This window comes from Nelumbo lutea, chromosome 1, assembly GCF_056320005.1.
Source record: "Nelumbo lutea isolate HS-2025 chromosome 1, American lotus-T2T, whole genome shotgun sequence".
NCBI classification, from domain to species: Eukaryota; Viridiplantae; Streptophyta; class Magnoliopsida; order Proteales; family Nelumbonaceae; genus Nelumbo; species Nelumbo lutea.
This window is the reverse complement of record NC_142684.1, coordinates 65,798,608-65,816,932: the sequence shown is the minus strand read 5'-3', so window position 1 is coordinate 65,816,932 and position 18,325 is coordinate 65,798,608. Positions and strand designations below refer to the sequence as shown.

The 18,325-nt window shown below is 46.9% G+C and overlaps 1 protein-coding gene across 1 annotated transcript; it reads right to left on the bottom strand.

Annotated features, from left to right (window-relative positions):
- Window positions 1–3,467: 3,467 nt before the first annotated feature.
- On the bottom strand, window positions 3,468–6,592 carry LOC148874995 (protein phosphatase 1 regulatory inhibitor subunit PPP1R8 homolog). The gene is made up of 3 exons (XM_088971542.1): window positions 6,344–6,592; window positions 5,219–5,928; window positions 3,468–4,581 (listed from the first exon to the last, which is right to left on the bottom strand). The coding sequence occupies exons 2-3, from the start codon at window positions 5,692–5,694 to the stop codon at window positions 3,744–3,746; spliced, it is 1,314 nt and encodes a 437-aa protein (XP_088827668.1). The 5' UTR covers window positions 5,695–5,928; window positions 6,344–6,592; the 3' UTR covers window positions 3,468–3,743.
- Window positions 6,593–18,325: the final 11,733 nt, after the last annotated feature.

Sequence of the window (18,325 nt, the reverse complement as noted above, 5' to 3'; positions counted from 1 at the left end):
GGAGACAGTCTCCTCCGTGGGCGCAGCTCATTCCTCGCTCTGCTCCGAGGGTCACTCTAGCTCGAGGTTGTCGGCCACCTTGGCTTTTCCCTTGAGGGCGGCAACATAGCACTTGCGGGACTCAAGCTGGTCACCCGGCGCTATCCCAATACCGAAGTCTGTGGGGAACTTCATGGCCAAGTAGTAGGTGGACAACACAGCCCGTAAGGCGTGGGTAATTGGTCGGCCTACTATGGCGTTGTATGGGGAGGGGGTCGTGACCACTAACAAGTCGTGGTTGAGCCTTACAATGCTAGGCCAGGTGCCGACTTCCACAGGTACCGTTACTCTTCCTAGGGGCCGAACTTCCTCTCCGCTGAAGCCAACTAGAGGAGTGTTTGCGGACTTTAGGTCGCTCTCCCAGAGCTGGAGTTTGTTGAAGGCCGCTTTGAAGAGGATATCTGCCAAACTACCTGAATCAATGATGACTCGCTTGACTTCAAAGTCGCTGACCTTCATCTTTATGACGAGCGCATCGTCATGAGGGTAGTGGACCCTGCACGCATTGTCCTTTGTGAAGAAGATGAGGTCTTCTGTCCTTGGCCATTTTGGAGGGTTCTGCTCTTCCCTGTTGGATTCACGGGCTGATGCGCGAGCTGCTGCTAAAGTGCAACCCGCCACAATCGATCCCCTGACTATTATGTGGATGATTCCCTGAACTGGTCTCTCTTCCGGTGGCTACTTCCGCGGTTGCTCCGCTTGTCGGCTGGATTCGGGGGCGTCTTTGCCTAGCTCCCCCTGTCAACTTGCTTTATTGTTATTATTACTCTTATTATTTTGTACAAATTTTCATAAATATCCACGACGGATGAGCTCTTCTATCTCATCGCGGAGGTTTTTACAACTCTCGGTACTATGATTGTGGTCTCTATGAAAACTGCAATACAAATTTTTAATCCGGGTGCTAGGGTCGGCCTTCAGCCAAGGTGGCCACTTCACATACGAAGCGTCCTTGATCGCCATGAGGATCTCGGCCCATTTTGTATTGAGGGGCATGTAGTCCCTTTCTGTTGCTGGGGCTCGGGAGGGCTGGACTGGCCTCGCCCCCCGAGCTATGTCCTTCTTCTTCTTGCTGTCGCCTTGAGATGGGGGTTCTGATTCCCTTTTTCTTTTTTCTGGGGCCTGTTCGCACTTCTGGTTGATCTCTTCCTCAGTCGCAATAAACCTATCTGCGAGCTTAAGGAACTCGATCATGGTTTTGGATTGGTTGGCAACTACGTGCCACTTGAACTTCTTATGAGTGATACTTTGCTTAACTGTTGTGAGGCGTACCGTAGGATCCAGGTCGGGTATCTGCAAGCAAGCATAATTGAACCGCTTGATGTAGCTCCGGATGGACTCCCCTTCCTTTTGCACTATGCTGATGAGGCTTTCCTGAATTCGCGGGCATCTCTTGCTGGTGACAAAGTGGGAGGTGAAGACCTGCACGAACTGCACCCAACTTCTTATTGACCCTGGTACGAGGTTCCGGTACCAGGTGCGGGCCACTCATTTGAAAGTAGTGGAAAAGGCCATGCACATGTAGGACTCGCTAGCCCATGCCAGGTGCATCTGGGACTGGAAGGCGTCCGCATGGTCATTTGGATCGAAAGACCCATCATACTTGTCCAGAGGAGGGAGCTTGAAATCCTTTGACATGGGGACAGCAAAGAGTTCTGGAGATAACGGGGAAGGAACCGAGAGGAGGGGGGTAGCTTTCACTTTAGCTGAGCACACCTCCTCCTTTCCTTTGAGCTCGGGAGAGGCTCTGGAAGCGGTTCGGCGAGCTCACCGGTGCCTTCGTTGTTGCTTTGTTGGTTTAGCGTTGGTGCTCGATGCCTCGATGTTGTTGAGCTCAATAGGCTCGGACTGCTAGTGACGGCTCTAGACCGAAGAGCCCTATCTATAGCCTGCTGCTAGGACCTCGAACGGGTTGTCTGCCAATGGGAGCTGGGGGCGCAACTGAGGGTTCAACAGGGATCTCTCCTACAATAGAAGGGAGCGGAGCAATGGCAGCTGCCACTGTAAGAGGCACATTCAGACTGGGGACTCCATCCACGATGAGGGGGACGGTAAACTACCCAATGCAGATAGTAGGAAGTCGGAGCTGCTCCCCACTAGCGTCCTGGTTGTTGCCACGTCCGGTATTGCTGGAAGAAGTCATGAAGAATACTAAATTTTTTGGAAGAGAAGTGTTGTAAAATCTTGGAGGAAGGCTTTTAGAAGCGGTTCCCACAGACGGCGCCAACTGATGCTGCACGATCCAGGCACTGCTAGCTGGCTGCTAGCTAGCTGCTGGCTGGCTCCTTATTGGCAATAGACAACACCTGAGAAGATGGAAAGAATGATTCCCGGGGATTTACCTGGTGGGAATACTCCGAAGCTTAAGTCATAACGTTGGGGAAAGAGAAAAAAGAGAGTGCGTAAGCTAAGAGGCCGGGTTGGCCTCAATGCCGCGCCGGTTCACAATATACCCCAAGAACTTACCCGAAGCGACTCCAAAAACACACTTGTTTGGGTTCAACTTCATATTGAATTTACGCAGAATTTCAAAAACCAAGTTCAAGTCTTGTATTAAATCACAAGAAAGTTGGATTTTGACAACCATGTCGTCTACATAACATTCCACCTTTTGCCCAATTAAGGTGGAATGTATGGCCCACGTGCATTGCACCAAGTTCTCCAGTTGGTTCGGGTTGGCCACTGGGGGCACAACTGAGGGTTCAGCAAGGATCGCTCCTACAATAGAAGGGAGCGGAGCAATGGCAGGTGCCACTGTAAGAGGCACATTCAGACCGGAAACTCTGTCCACGGTGAGGGGGATGATAAACTGTCCAATGCAGACAGTAGGAAGCCGGAACTGCTCCCCACTAGCGTCCTAACTGTTCTAGCTGTTGACACGTCCGGTATTCCATCAATTGTCAACACTTAGATGAAATAAAAATGATCATTTTAATAATAGCTTTTTATAGATAAAAAGGTCATTGTCTTATTTACATTTATTCGAGTAACTTACCAAAAAACGAATGAGCCTAAAATTTAAGAATTGTGAAATGTGGACTTGTCATTAACAACAGGAAATCTAAAGCGGAAGCCAAAAGTGTGTATATATATATATATACACGTGGCTCTTATTAATTCAGAAAAAAAAAAAAACATTTCGTAAGTGGTTTGCTCCCATTTTTAAATATAACTCAAATCACTAAAAAAATTGAGTGTCAAACCACTCTTTCAAAAGCGCGGATAATTAAATAAAAAGCTAAATAACCGTTTCTCATTTCTATAAAAATAAAACTTAATTTAATCTTTTAAATTAAATGATAAAAAATGGGTGTTAAATAAAAATGAAAAGCATACATATGTAAAAAAATATATCAAAATACTAGTGCATACTTGATACGGGGTCATGCCCAGTTTAACTTCAATCAAAAAGTGCACTAAGGGCCACATTAGAACAGTATCAAAGATACCACATTTCCTTTTGCTATTCTCTTTTTTATGGAAACAAGACAAGAGATCGAACCCGCAGCTCTAAGTTGAATGAGTTACAGGGTCATCTCCAGTTTTGGGTTGCACATCTTTCATTAACAAGGTCAAAAAATAGTCGGTAACTACAACAAAATTTCCAATGTACAGAGTTGGAAACTACTAGGAAACAAGCTCTTATAGTCATGCAATTCCAATCATGTCATCAGAGTAGGAAACCACCCAGAAGCTTCTTGTGCTTAGTCCTCCAACGAATCACCAAATAAATCATCATCATCAGCATAACCAAACTTTGTTCCCCGCTTTCCACTTGCATTACCAACAGAATTTGCCTGAGCACCTTTAGATACAGCAGTTTGTCCATCACCACTACCGCCTGAAGCATAAGCCCAGGATGAACCCACTTTACCAGAAAAAGAGTCTCCATAAAGGTCATCATAAATTCCACCACTCTTTGGAGCAGCTCTGACCTTGTTCAATACTTGCTGTAGTTTATCAGTCACGCCTTTTGAGGCGAAGTTTTCCTCTTTTGATGAGGCTTGCTCCTTCCCTTTCGGTATAACAGTGATCTGTACTAGGGATTCATACTTCCCAACAAGACTACCTTCTTTGACACCAACTGGACCAGGTTCAGTTTCAACATCTGCCCCATCAGAAATTCCAACAACTTCAATCAACTCTCCTCCAACTTGATCTCTGAAAGCAACTTTTACTTTCCTAATTCTTTTAGAGGCTCTTTCCAGCGGCTTGCCATTATCAGTCCCACCCAAAAAGTTCCCTGAACCCTTGCCAGATTTAGACAAGTCTGATTTGCTCAGACCATAACGATTCAAGACTGTGTTGTAGGCTAAAACAGCTTCTTCATCAGAAGGATCTGGAGAGGGTGGCAGATTGATTTCTGAGGGTAGAAGAGGGGGAGGAAAAAGAGCTGCATTGTTCTTTCTCAAAATATAGCTTCTTGTTGATGCAGCAAATCGCAAGGATTGTCCCACTTCGAGCTCAACAGGGCTGTCCTTGGTCAGTCTCTCATTTGCAACAAATGTACCATGGGCAGACCCCAAATCGATTACATATATGCTGCAGGGGAAATACAAGAAGTCCATAAATCATAGTTGCCAAAATCATACAACTTAAAATGCAATCTATGATTTGAAACATGAATTCCAAGGGTTTTGGTTTAAATCTTGCCACCGAATCCCTTTTCTGAAAATCTATCTATTATTAGTTAAATGCCATGATTTGTCCAAGTTGTTAGATTAAAAACACGTCGATATAGACCTTTTTTTTATCAGCACATTGATATAGACCCATTGCTACACCGTTTTCTTTTTCTTTTTCTTCAGGGGACTTTTTTAAGCCCTTAAATAGAATAAACACTTGTTTGGGGATTTGAACTTATTTAAAGAACTTTTTGAGTGTATTTTCCATCAATAAGTGGGTTAATTAACTTTGAATTTGAATTTGGTAATACCATTTCCTTCCTGCTGTTTACAAGTGACAAGCTCGGTGGTAGGAAAATGGGGGCACTTAGTAAGCAAGGTAAGTACTCAGTAGGCAGTATGCATGAACCAAAGTTAAACTTGTAAGAAACTATAGATTTTGAACAAGTTACATATGCAATACTGATTTAAGAAAAACATGTCAAAGAATTGAAATAGAAGAGTCGCCAAAGAAACTGAAAAAATGAAAAGGGAGAGCATATAGAATATCTAACCTGCCATTCTTGTGTGGAACGACAGCAGCATGTTGGCGTGACACAGATTGATGATCAAGCACGAAATCGCACATGGGAAATTGCCTCCCGAAAATGTGCCTCCTTTTATCCAGATTAATTCGACCGATGACTTCTCCATCCTTCAAAACATCAAGATAAAAAACACCTGGTCGGGGTTCTATTGCCCAATCGGGAGGCTGCCAAGTCGATTGCCCACCACCAACCTGAGTAACTGGCTGAGCTGCTACTGCTGACACTGTCTGTTCATGTCCAACAGGTCTTTGAGGTTGATGGTGTTGCTGCTGGAATTGGGTTTGCAGGTGCGACGTTTGAGGTTGGAAAGATGAAATTGAAGAATGTGTAGATGTTTTTGCAGCAGATTGGGTAGATGTTTTAGGAGCTGAATTAAGAGTCACAGAGAATGGCTCTATTGATTGCGCTTTCTTAAATCTATCGAGACCCGCTCTCCCATACATTTTACCTTTCTACTCAAAGTTAAAGGCACCCTCTTCAACAGTTTACAGGAACTTCACATGAAACTATAGTGGATGCTACTTTTGCTCAATGGAGCAGGCACTACACAACTGCAGTCATCTGTGACCTATCACCACATATATAATTTCAACTTGACAGAAGCGCCAACTGGATGCCGCAAGTAAAACGACACTCACTAAAACCCTAACATTAGGACCAAAGTTCCATCAAATGGCCTGAGGAGAAAAACAACAGAAAGGGGAGAAACCAAGGAATCAGAAACACTAAGAGACGTAAGTTCCGTTCGCTCCATCAGTCACCAACAATCTCAAAAGAAGAGACAGAGAGAAAAAGAAAAGAAAAACCTACTATAAATCAAAGAAAATTAACCGTCATGCAATAAATTATTGTTAGATATAAAAATGTATAAATATCTAACAATATATAGGACCCAAAGAGGAGAGATGGGGGAAAACCTAATTTTTCACCCAAATCATGAACATTTGCAGGTTCTTGTAATCAAATCGAATAAACAAAAATGAACCAATCAAAGTTCATAAATAGTAAGAAAAAGATAAACAGATAACAAAATAAAGATCCGAAGGAAAAAAGCAAAAAAAAAATAGAAGTCTGGAGGAGTAAAAGTGATACCTCAATACGAAGCGGATTTGAATGTTTCGACGTTGGGTGGAAGAAATTGCGGAGGCCGAGAACGGAGGCAAGAGGAAGATTAGAAGAGGGAAGGTAAAGCCATACCCATACAGCGCAACGCAAAAGAGGGCCTCCCGATACAACGACTGCTCCGTCACTCTGTTTTTATATTCTGAGTTTCGCTGGAACAGTGGCATGATGGAATCGGAATTCGCATCACCTGCCAATATGACGTTCCAACACCCTCCAAACATCTCTGACACCCACGCATCTTCAACATGAGTTCGAGAGGAGCCAGGATCTGCTCCTCACATATGGGCGCCTCACAGATACATCTACCGTGCATTAGGAACATCTCCCGTGAATAATAACTAATAAATATCGGAGATGTTCCCAATGCACATTAGGATGTGTGTGTGAAGTGACTGTGAGGCGCCAAGTGTGAGAACAGACACACATGGGGAATCCACCGCAATTCTATCCACCCTTATTATTCACATAACATCGCAGACATACATAGAGAATATCTCATTCTTTTACACGTTGTTATGCACAGGGAGTCCAATGCACATGAGATCAGCTTTAGTTAATGCAAAGCTCTATTTACCCAACTTCCCAATGTAAAGGCAATAATGACTGTTCGAACAAGCTTTACACTAACTGAAACTGACTTCAATCTGCATTCTGGAATCTGGGTGGGCATAAATAAGTGAGAAAAAGGCAAAGGCCAAGAAGGGGATGATCATGGGCCAGGCTTAGCATCTATAATAATGGTTTTAAGCCGGACCTGGCCTGATTCCGAGCCTGACTTTTATTCACAATATTCAACATATAATATTTTATATTTATGTCATGAAATATGTGTTTAAAATTAATTTTGTTACATGTTTTAATACAATATGTATTATAGGTTTCATAATATTTATAAAAAATGAAACAGCATATATAAAGATGCATAGATAATATTTATGTAATATGTGCGAGTCTTGGCCGAGCCTAAACACAAAACTTAAGCATAGGCCTAAAATTTTCAAGCTGGGATTTTCCAGCTCCAGCTGAAAATGATTACCCCTAGGCCCTGCTTCCATTTGTTTCAACTTGAATGGGATAAAAAATTTTATTACTTTTTTCATTTACTCTTATCTCATGTAACTCAAAGTATTTAACCATTAATCCGTTTGACAAGCTCAGTGATCATGGGCCAAACATCAACTCCACTTTTCTATATCTTTGTGTTTTTAATTATTTTTATCATTAAGTAGCGGGAAAGCTCCTGCTTCACAGGGTAAAATAAAAAAATGACATTTGGAGATGCACATTTCCGCCTCACAGCACATCCCTGTGGTATATTGGAAACATCTCCCGATGATAGTACTAGTCTCGATGATGTCATCATCGGGAGATGTTTTCAATACACGGCGGGGATGTGTTGTGGGACGACTCCTTGTGGGGTGAAAATGTGATCTCATAAATTAATTTACTTTTTTGTTAAACAAAATTACTATAACTATATTACTGTGTTTAATAAAAAAATTATAGTGGACCCCATTTTGGTTTAAGACTGTCAACGGGTCAAGTTTAGGTAAAATCAATTATTTTTAGAGCTTTCTAAAAAAAAAAAAAACTAATAAAGTTGGATGAATTTACAAAACCCTAGAGGATTCGAAACATAGACGTCTTTGCATTTACGAGGAAGACCTCTTCATCGTAGACGTCTTTGCATTTCTGATCTACGGAAAGCACAAAATCATGACGTGTAGCTGCTTCATTTAAATTTGGTGTCCCTTGGGAGAGAGCTCAAGTGGGTCACCCATGACCCAGCGTCTCTAACTCATTTATTCGTTTTAGCTGGTTCCCTTCTCTGTTGATACTTGATAGAAATCGGCTGCGGTCTCAATAGGAACGAGTCTTTCACGGGTAACTGGAACCTAGAAGCCCTGTATTTTCTTTCCTCATCGAAACTTAAGGCCATCTCCATCCTTAAAAGTCAAAATTTAGTATTCTTTTGCCGCCTCTACTACCCAATTGATCTTCCTGATGCTCGGATTTGCTGGGGACAATAAAGTAATTTCATCCCTAGGCTCTTGAGGCAGGGGCTACGAGGGTTCGGAGAGGTTGTTGTCGAGGCCGAGATATGTAGGCTGAGGTGGAGGAGGGTCCGAGTACCGTAGAAGTCAAAGGCAGGTGGCTGAGGTACTACAAAAGACAGAATGCATCAGAGGCCCCAGGTGAGAACCCGAGGCAAAGTCTCTAACAATCAAATTAGTACGAGGTATGAAGAGGGCAACCAGGATATGGTTTGTGAGCCCAATTCCAAATTCAGACTGTAGATTGTATATTCTTGGCCCCTTTACCTGGAGTGAGGCACCCCTATTTATACTTTAGCTGCTTGGAGGTATGTGGAGATGAACGCCTGGGATGAGAGCCGTACAGGAGCGCACAACAACCTTGGCAGGGTCATGTGAACACTTCGTAGTTGGCTTCGTACGAGGGGAGCAGGGTAACCCCTACTGTAGCGGATCTCGTTCTCGAATCTGGCACTCGTGGGCTGGGCCTCCCAGCCCCAAATGGGCTGAGTTGGGTCACCCCACATCACTTGCCCCCACTCCCGAGGCCAAGAGAAAAATTCAGCTTCGACTGATGGGAGTAGTAATGGTGAGTGCCAGTGGGCCCGGTAGCCGAGGTGTAACTTGCAGTGGCATCCGCTTTCTTGTCTTTGCCTGGTTCATCTTTATAAGTTGGGCCGAAGCTGCGAGTGGTCTATAGCACTGCTGCTTCGGATAAGTGACATGGGAGGTGCACTCAGTGTGGATGCTCTGGTGCCATCATTTGGGTTGAGGACCTATGGAGCCGAAGGCTATTTAGGCCGAGGGCCTGTGAAGCCGAAGGCTGTTTAGGCTGGGGGCCTATGAAGTCGAAGGCTATTTAGGCCAAGGCTCTGTGAAGTCGAAGGTTGTTTAGGCTTATAGCCTATAGGGCTCGAGGATCCATGCACGAGATGATCTTTCGGTTGAACCGATGTGCATGCTCGCGGGAACGGGTTGCCTAGATCGGTGGGTCGTTGTGGGCGGATGCGCTGGTCTGTCTTGAGTGTCGTTTCGTCTTCCGAGGGTGAACGCTCAGGAATGCGGCACGGCTGGATCGCAAGTGCAGAGGTACTTCTCATCCGTTAGATTTGAGATGATCTGAGCCGTTATCAGCGTATTGCTTTGCCTTCTGAGGCTGAGCATCACGTGGCATGCCATGATTGCATTGTGGAGGCAGTGGCTTTTCAACCATTGGATCTCGAGAAATCTAGGTCATTCATTCCTCTTTAAATAGGGGCTTTGACAATAGAATTCTTGTCATTTTGCCTCCAAGTGCTTTCACCTTCTAGTGAACTCAGCTCCCAGATTCTTTAGTCTTCAACACTCTACCTTCACTTCTTTTCCTTCAACTCCCCCTTTTAGGTAACTTCTAAGTGTATCGGAGGGGAGCTCCATTCGAACCGCTTCTCCCCTTTCCACTTTAAGCCCTTCTGTTTGCGTTCCCCTTCGGTGCGAGGTGGAGGTGCTCCGGGAGAGGGTAACCTCTGGGGCAGCCAAAGGCATCTGCCGAGGCAATGACCCTCCTTGTGAGAGCGCTGCATCTGTAACACCGAGGGAGCCTGAGGAGTCCCCCCAAGCCAAGGGAAAGTAGGACCCGAACCTTGTCACTGGGATGAGGGTTGAGAGTGTTGTCGAGGTGGCTGCCGAGGCTGATCCTTCTCACCCAGAATTTGAAGGTTCTTTGGATTGAGATGAGGTTAAGGCCCTGACGAGGTATTACATCATCCCTTCGTCCTATGGAGTGAGGGCACCCGAGGCAGGTGATCGGCTGTGGACTCCTAAGGAGGGGGAGATCTGCATTTATCAACACTTCCTCCAATTCGGTCAGGTTCCCCCTTCATCTGTTGATCTCTAACCTGCCAAGGGTGTAAGGGATTACCCTTAGCCAACTGGTGCCCAATGCAATAGGAACCATTATGGTGATGCTGGTGGCGGCCTGACTCCAGGGTGTGGAGCTGACGTCGAAGCTCTTCAGGGCGGTCTTCACACTGAGGAAGCACACTTCCGAAGCTAATGTCTTCTAATTCCAACCCTGCAAGTCCAAGCCCGTAGATAGCCCCTCTTCCGTGCACAACTGGAAGAGTAAATACTTCTTTTTGTCTTGTCCCGGGGGCTGGTCCTTCAAGTCATTGTGGGGAGAAGCCAACTTGTCTACGGAGAAAAGTGTCCCCTTGCTTATGAGTGAGGAGAGCGACGATCTCGCGTGGCTGCTCAACCTGGGGAGAGTCTGAGCCCAGCCCTTGGTGGAGGAGGAGGTCCCACTGGTTTTCGTGGGGCTCAACCCTACCCCCCCCCCCTCGGTAGGATAGGCCATGCAATCCCTTTCCACATTTTCCTCATCTTCATCTTTGTGTAGTGGTACTAACTACTATTTTGTTTGCAGAGGTGCCGATGAAGGCTCGAAAGGCTATACTTGATCGTGCCCGCATGATACAGAAGGAGCGGGCAAAGGCTGGCGGACAAACGCCTCAGAGGCCCACCAGGGGCACACCAGCCCAGAAGGAGAAGGCACCAGCCCCTGCAAACAAGGGAACGAGAGCATAGGTCCCTACCAAAGGTACTTCTTCAACAGCTCCCCCGAAGGGAGCCACTCCATAGATCCCTGTGAAGGGGAAGGGGCCCATCGAGGAGGGCCAGCCAAGGCATGAGGAGCAAGCACCGCAGCAGCCTACCGAGGTGTAGAGGGAACATACCAATGAGGTCGAGGCAGGGAGGAAGAGGTCAATCACAACAGAAGGTGGCCCGCATCGGGATTTATATCAGTGATGCCCCGAGGAGGCCACACAAGGAGTAAATGAGGTCATTTTCCGCTCCCACGCCGTTTTAGGAGCTCGCCCAGCAGTCTGACCATCTCTTCTGCCCTGAGTGGGAGATCCGCGAGGGGGGCTCTATCTGCAACGTGAGAGTTGGCTCGGCGTTGGTGAGTGGGGCTCTCCTGGCATGGAACCGCTTCCAAATGCTGGGGATGGCCTCGAATAGGTTGTACAAGAAGGGGCTGCAGAGCTTGGCCGAGGTAACAACTTGCTCCCCTTTCCTTTCCTTCTTTTCTTCGTTTATTAGTTGGGTGCTAACTGTTTTCTTGTTGCAGGTTTCTCTTCACTCTGTTGGGCTAGGGGATCGGTTGAAATTGACCCTAGCCAACATGGACAAGCTGGAGGCTGAGAAAGACAAGCTTCAACAAGTCACCACCACCACCGTGGAGAAGCGCCGCGAGTTCCAACGATACTTCGGCGACGATCAAAAGCTTCGCATGGAGGACGAAGAAAACCTGAAGAAGACACAAGATCTCCTCTCCCAAGAGCAGATGGAGAGGGCTTATGTATAGATCCTCATTTTTTAGGCTGAATGACGTCTCCAGCAGGCCGAGGTAGACATCGCCGAGGTGAATAAGCGGGCGGCCAAGGCAGCTAAGAGGGTTGCAGAGGCCGAACAGAAGGTAGCCGAGGCTAAGAAGAGGGCCCAGGAGGCAGGGAAACGAGCCGATGAGTTGGTTGGTATCGCTTCCTGGGCTTACTTGGACGGGATCGAGGACACCAAGAAGGCACTTGCGACGATGCTTCCAAACTTTGATGTCGAATCTTTGAAGGTGATCTCTGACTCTCCCGAAGAGGATGCTAGTTCTGCACTTCCTCCTTCGGCTAGTGGTGAGGCTTAGGCTAGGATTTTTCTCTCTTTTTTTTTGACATTGTACATATGTTTGGCCCGAGGGGCCATGAGACAATTTTGTAAAGCCAAAAATTTTGTACATAATGAAAATTGGTGGCATTTTTTATCTTTGCCTCAAATGTTGTACTTGTGCTTTGCTGTGTTGTTTTTCCTTTATTTTTTGCACTATTTTTGCACTTATGCTTTTGTTGCCGAAGGGTCCTTGCGCCTCCAAGAGAAAAATCACAGCGTGAGACAAGTATAGTTCTCTTCGGTTTACTTTACTTTGCACATCAGGAGCATGGCAAAGGGGTGGCTGAGGCGAGGCCTCTACGGCTAGGCCGGGGCTTGCCTGGTCTACCACTCTTCATAAGGGCTCACTTAGGCAAGGACGAAGAGGCCAGTGATGGGGGTAGGCCGAAGCGGAGCATGAGGCTCGCTTGGCTCTCCTCCCTTCAAGTAAATAGCAAGATGACCTATCGACATGAGAGTAGGGCCAAGGCTGAGCTGAGGCTTGCCTGTCTCACACTCTTCTAAGTATTGGTTTCGACGAGGCCGAAGTGGCCTGCCATACGGGCGGGTGGCCGAGACAGAGCTAAGGCCCATCTAGCTCCGTGGGGCCTAGGTAGAGCTGAGGCTCGCCTGGCTCCCGTATTCCCATGCATTAGCTTTGGTGAGGCCGAGATGGCCTACCCTATTGGGGGTGGCTGAGACAGAGCTAAGGCCCGTCTAGCTCCATGGGGCCTAGGCAAAGTTGAGGCTCTCCTAGCTCCCGTATCCCCGTGCGTATGTTTCAATGAGGTCAAGCGCAACGCTCCGAGGAGGTTGGATTCCTTTGCTAGTAGCACTAAGTGTGAAAGTTCAGGAGCGTAGCCGCCGCCGAGGTGGGGCGCTAAGGTTCATGAGACCTTTGGCTATCCTGGTGTATCCTGATGCATTAAGTCACAGTTAGGGTGTTCGCTACTTATTTGTTAAGTCTTGGCGTCGGTCTAGCGAGGGGTACAGTCCTCGGAGGAGGCCATGCACCCCTATCAGTCGCAAGGTTGAAGAGTTGTAAGAATAGTAGGTACATGCATAGAACATTGAGCCGAAGAGGAACTTTGCCTCATTCATCAATAGTTTCAAAAAGATATTACAATCACCTGTAATACATCCAAAGGTTCTTCAAATTCCATGTTCAAGGTATAGGTCTTCCATCTAGGTGTTCCAGGTGAAAAGTGTCAGGGCCGATGACTTGCTTGATTCTATAGGGGCCTTCCCAATTGGGGCCCAGCTTCCCTACTCCGGGTTCGGGGACCATGACTTTTTCGAGGACAAGGTCTCCCTCTTGATAGTGTCTTTCTTCTACCCTAGAGTTGTAGTAGCGGGCCACTCACTGTTGGGAAGCAGCTACCCTTATCTGTGCTTACTCTCAGGCTTCTTCCAGTAGGTCTAAGTTTGCTCTGAGGGCTTCATCATTCTCAGCCTCATTGTATGCCTCAACTCGGAGTGTCAACTGGCCGATTTTTGTTGAGATTACTGCTTCTGTGCTATAGGTTAAGCTAAAGGGAGTATCTCCCGTGACTGCCTAAGGCATAGCTTAGTAAGCCCAAAGTACATTGTTCGGTTCTTCATCCCATATACCTTTAGCTCGGCCCAATGTGATCTTCAACTCATCCAGTATTGTCCTGTTCGTGACCTTGGATAGGCCATTGGTTTGAGGATAGTTTATCGAGGTGTATTGTTGCCTGATACCGAAGGAGGCACACCATTCCCGGAACTTGGTGTCATCAAATTGCTTCCTGTTGTCGGTGACCAGCTTGTAGAATAGGCCGAAGTGGTAGAAAATGTTTTTCTCAAAAAAAATTTGGATGGCTCGTGCCGTGATGGTGGCCAAAGGCTCGACTTCTACCCAATTGGTGAATTAGTCTATTGCAACAACGAGGTACTTTCTGCCCCCCATGGCTGGAGGAAAGGGGCCAAGGAGGTCCATGCCCCATTTGGTAAAGGGCCATGGGCTGCTAAGGGTTGAGAGAGTGGTGGCCGATCGGTGGCATAAGTTGGCATACCTCTGACATGGGTCACACTTTTGCACCAATCTAGCTGCGTCTTTGTGGAGGGTAGGCTAGAAGTAGCCCTTCCTTAGGCTTTTTGGGCTAGGGCTCTCTCGCCAAGATGATTACCACAGATGCCTTCATGTATTTCTCGTAGCACATAGTTGCCCTCTTTCCGACAAAGGCATCGGAGGTAAGGCAAGGTGAAGGATCTTCGGTATAGTTTCCCCTACAGCAAGGTGTAGTGGGTTGCCTATCGTCTGAGTCATTTTACCTCATTTTTGTCTTCGGGCAGCCGTCCAATTGATAAGAAGTTGACGATGGGATCCATCCATAAAGGTTCAGCCTCTATGGGGTGTACTTGGACTTCTTTAATGGAGGACCAAAGTAGCTTCTCGACGTGCACGGCCCGACCAGGAGTTCCGCTCGAGGTACTTGCCATCTTGGAAAGGGTGTTGGCACGTGCATTCTCGGCTCACAGGACCCATTGCAGGGAGAAGCATTGGAAGTGGTGGGCAAAATCTTGGACTTTGGCGAAGTACTTGGACATACTTTGTTCCTTGGCCTCATACTCGCCGTTCACCTGATTCACCACCAGTTGGGAGTCATTGAAGGCCTCAACGTATGAGGAGCCGAGGTCCCTAGAAAGCTGTAGACCAATAAAGAGGGCCTCATACTTAGCTTCGTTGTTTAATGCTGGAAAGTCGAACCTTAGCGCATACTCCAGGGCAACATCATCTGGGGTGAGGAAGATGAGGCCCCCTCCGCTTCTTTTAGCATTGGAGGAGCCGTCAACAAAAAAGGTTCCGTCGAGGTTGAACCTCGTCGCCCACATGATCCCCCTCAGCATTTTCTATGGGCTAGCGAAGGGCGACTGAAGGTGCACTCTACTACGAAATCTGCTAGAGCTTGTGCTTTGATCGCGGGCCTTGATTGGTACTGAATGTCAAACTCAGATAGCTCGATGACCCACTTCGTTAAGCATCCCGAGACCTTGGGTTTGGCAAGGACAACCTTAAGGGGCTGGTTCATTAGGACCACTACAGTGTGGGCCTAAAAGTATGACCAAAGTTTCCTTGCTGAAACCACGATAGCGAAAGCCAACTTCTCTACCTCGGGGTACCTGGTTTTGGCGTTGTAGAGGACCTTGTTGGCATAGTAAACTGGCTTTTGCACGCCATCATCCTTGATGAGGACTGAACTAACTACTTCATCCCTGGCCGAGAGGTATAGGTACAAGGTTTCCCCTTCAGCTAGCCGAGCTAGGAGGGGAGTGAAATAAGGTACGCTTTGAGCTCGTCAAAGGCGCGCTGGCATTCCTCAGTCCATTGGAACTCTTTTAGCTTCTTTGTGGCACAAAAAAGGGTAGGCGGCAGTTGACTAACTTTGACATGAAGTGATTGAGAGCTGCTATTCGGCCAGTGAGTTTTTGGGTTTCTTTCACCGCCTACGGGGGTGTCATGTCTAGTATGACCTATATCTTCTCAAGACTAGCCTCACTGAGTGACGACGAAACTAAGAATTTGCTTGATGTGATGCCGAAGGCACACTTGCTAGGGTTGAGCTTCATATTGTACTGCCACAAGGTGTTGAAGGTCTCGGCTAGGTCCAAGATATGGGTCCCGACTTTCAAGCTCTTCACTACCATGTCATCCACATAGGCTTCGATGCTCCTCCCCATCAGCTTTTTGAACACCTTGTTGATAAGGCACTGGTAGGTGGCCCCAGCATTCTTGAGGCCAAAGGGCATCACACGGTAGCAATATGTGTCATGTTCAATGATGAACTCTTCTCTTCATCATTAGGGTGCATCTTTATCTGATTGTATCCGGAGAAGGCATCCATGAAGCTAAGTAGCTCGTACCCTGTAGTGGCGTCAATGAGGTGGTCTATCATTGTCAAAGGAAAACTGTCCTTGGGGCAGGCTCAGTAAAGGTATGTGAAATCAATACAGATCCGCCATTTCCCATTAGCTTTCTTTATCATAACCACATTTGACAACTAGTTAGGGTAGTGCACCTCTCGGATGAAACTAACGTCAAGTAACTTTTCAACTTCCTCCTGTATGGCCTTCGAACGCTCCGGTGCAAAGTTCATCTTCTTCTGTCGAACTGGCCTAGAGCTTGGGTTCACACTCAGCCTGTGTGTAATGACCGAGAGGTCAATTACGGGCATGTTAGCGGCGGACCAAGCAAAAACATCGTCATTGAGTCTGAGGAAACTTACCAGTTCGGATAGGCTCTTGGGGGGAAGGTTGGACCCAACGCAGACTGCCTTGTCAGGCTCATCCTCGTCTAGGGGGACTGAGACGAAGTCCTCGGCCGGCTGGCCTCGGCTCGCTTGCTCCTCCCTGTGGTCGAGACCCTCTAATGGCAGAGCTTCTTTATTCTTGCCCTTCAACACTGCCACATAGCACTAACGGGCGGCATGCTGGCCCCCGCAAACAACTCCAACACTGCACTCAGTGGGGAACTTCAAGCTGAGGTGGTAGGAGGAGATGGCTGCCCGGAGTGCATGAAGAGTTGGTCTCCCCATGATGGCGTTATAGGGGGAGCCAATCTTCACGACCAGGAACTCTGTCATCTTTGTCACTTGCTGGGGTTCCGTGGTAGGGAAATCTTGCCCTCTAGTTTGACAATGCTGCTAGAGAAGCTGACTAGTGGGGCATCTATTGGTTGGAGGCACTCCAAATCTATCTTCATCTTTTCAAAGGCTTTGTAGAAAAGGATATCGGCTGAGGAGCCATTGTCTACAAGGATGCTTTTGACTACGAAGTTTGCAATGACGACCGAAACCACCAATGCATCATCATGGGGGACTGCTACCCCCTTCAAGTCCTCGTCCGTGAAGGAGAGGGGTTCTTGCTTCTGCTTCTTGAGGGATGGCCCCTGGATGTTCAGCTGCCTGGCGTAGGCTTTGCAAGCTGAGGCGGAGGCTCCACCCGAGGTCGTGCCTGTTAGACAGTTTTTTTATGCCCTTAGCTTCAATCTGATTTGATGTACTTTTGTTATTTAGTGGAAATAAATAAAGTGCATGTTTGATTCATGTTGTTTGGTTTAATTCTGTGTAAAACCCTAAAACTGGACATTTATAGAGACTCATGTTAGTTTTAAATGTTCACAGCCGTTGGATAAGTCTGGGGAGATTTATCCTGTCAAGGCTGATACTGGTGTGCCACCAAGTGTTGGGATGGCCTGTCTCAGCCATCAGGGTAAGACCCGAGGCACATGCAGTATGGGATTACTTGAATCCTTGAACCGGACCAGATTTCCAGTATTGCCCTGGACCTTGGAGATAGATGGGCAAAACTGGAAAGTTACACCTGACCCCTAGACTCGATTATGACATTTCACTAGGTGTTGGATCAGGCTACCTTTGATATGCCAATCAGTGGATATGATCCGTCACAGATAGGTGGTGAGGTTATGCAGCTGAAACAGTTGGCTTCACGCACCCCATGTGATTTCCCACATTTCCAGAGACATTTCGTCGTCTCTGTCACTGAGAAAGGAGGGAAATCTCAGAGATGAACAAATGGAAATGGAACATAGATTAAAAGCCATATCTATGTAGGTAACATGAATCAAACTAAGGTTGTGGACTAATGATTTTGCTATTTTATCAGAAAATGGCAAACGGTCAATTTGCAAAGCTTCTAGACGATAACAAGCTAAAGAGACCAAACTATGCCGACTGGTACATAAATCTTATGCTGGTCCTAACTTCCGAAAAGTTAGACAAGGTGGTGAAAAATCCTGCACCGGAACGTCCGGGTGATAGGGCTTCTGAGGCCCGTAGGAGGGACTACCAAGAGTGGGAGGATAAGAACTCCCTAGCCCGCTGCTTTGTCGTTGCCTCATTAGACAACTCAATACAGAGGCAGTTTGATCAGATCGAACTAGCCAAGGACATATTGGATAGTCTAAGAACAATGTATGAAGAGCAGAACCGTTCTACTCGACAGAAGGTCCTGAAATTGTTCATGACCGCGCAGATGACCAAAGGGTAGAAAGTTCATGACCATTGTCTTCGGATGATGGGTTACATTAACGAACTTGAAGCTCTTGGATCCGGGCTAGATCTTGGCACGCAAGTGGATGCCATCCTCAATTCTTTGCCCTCTTCCTTCAATGCGTTCACAATGAACTACAACATGAATAAGCTGAATGTCAGCGTCCAGGAACTCAGCAATATGTTGCAGAGAGCCGAGGATCTAC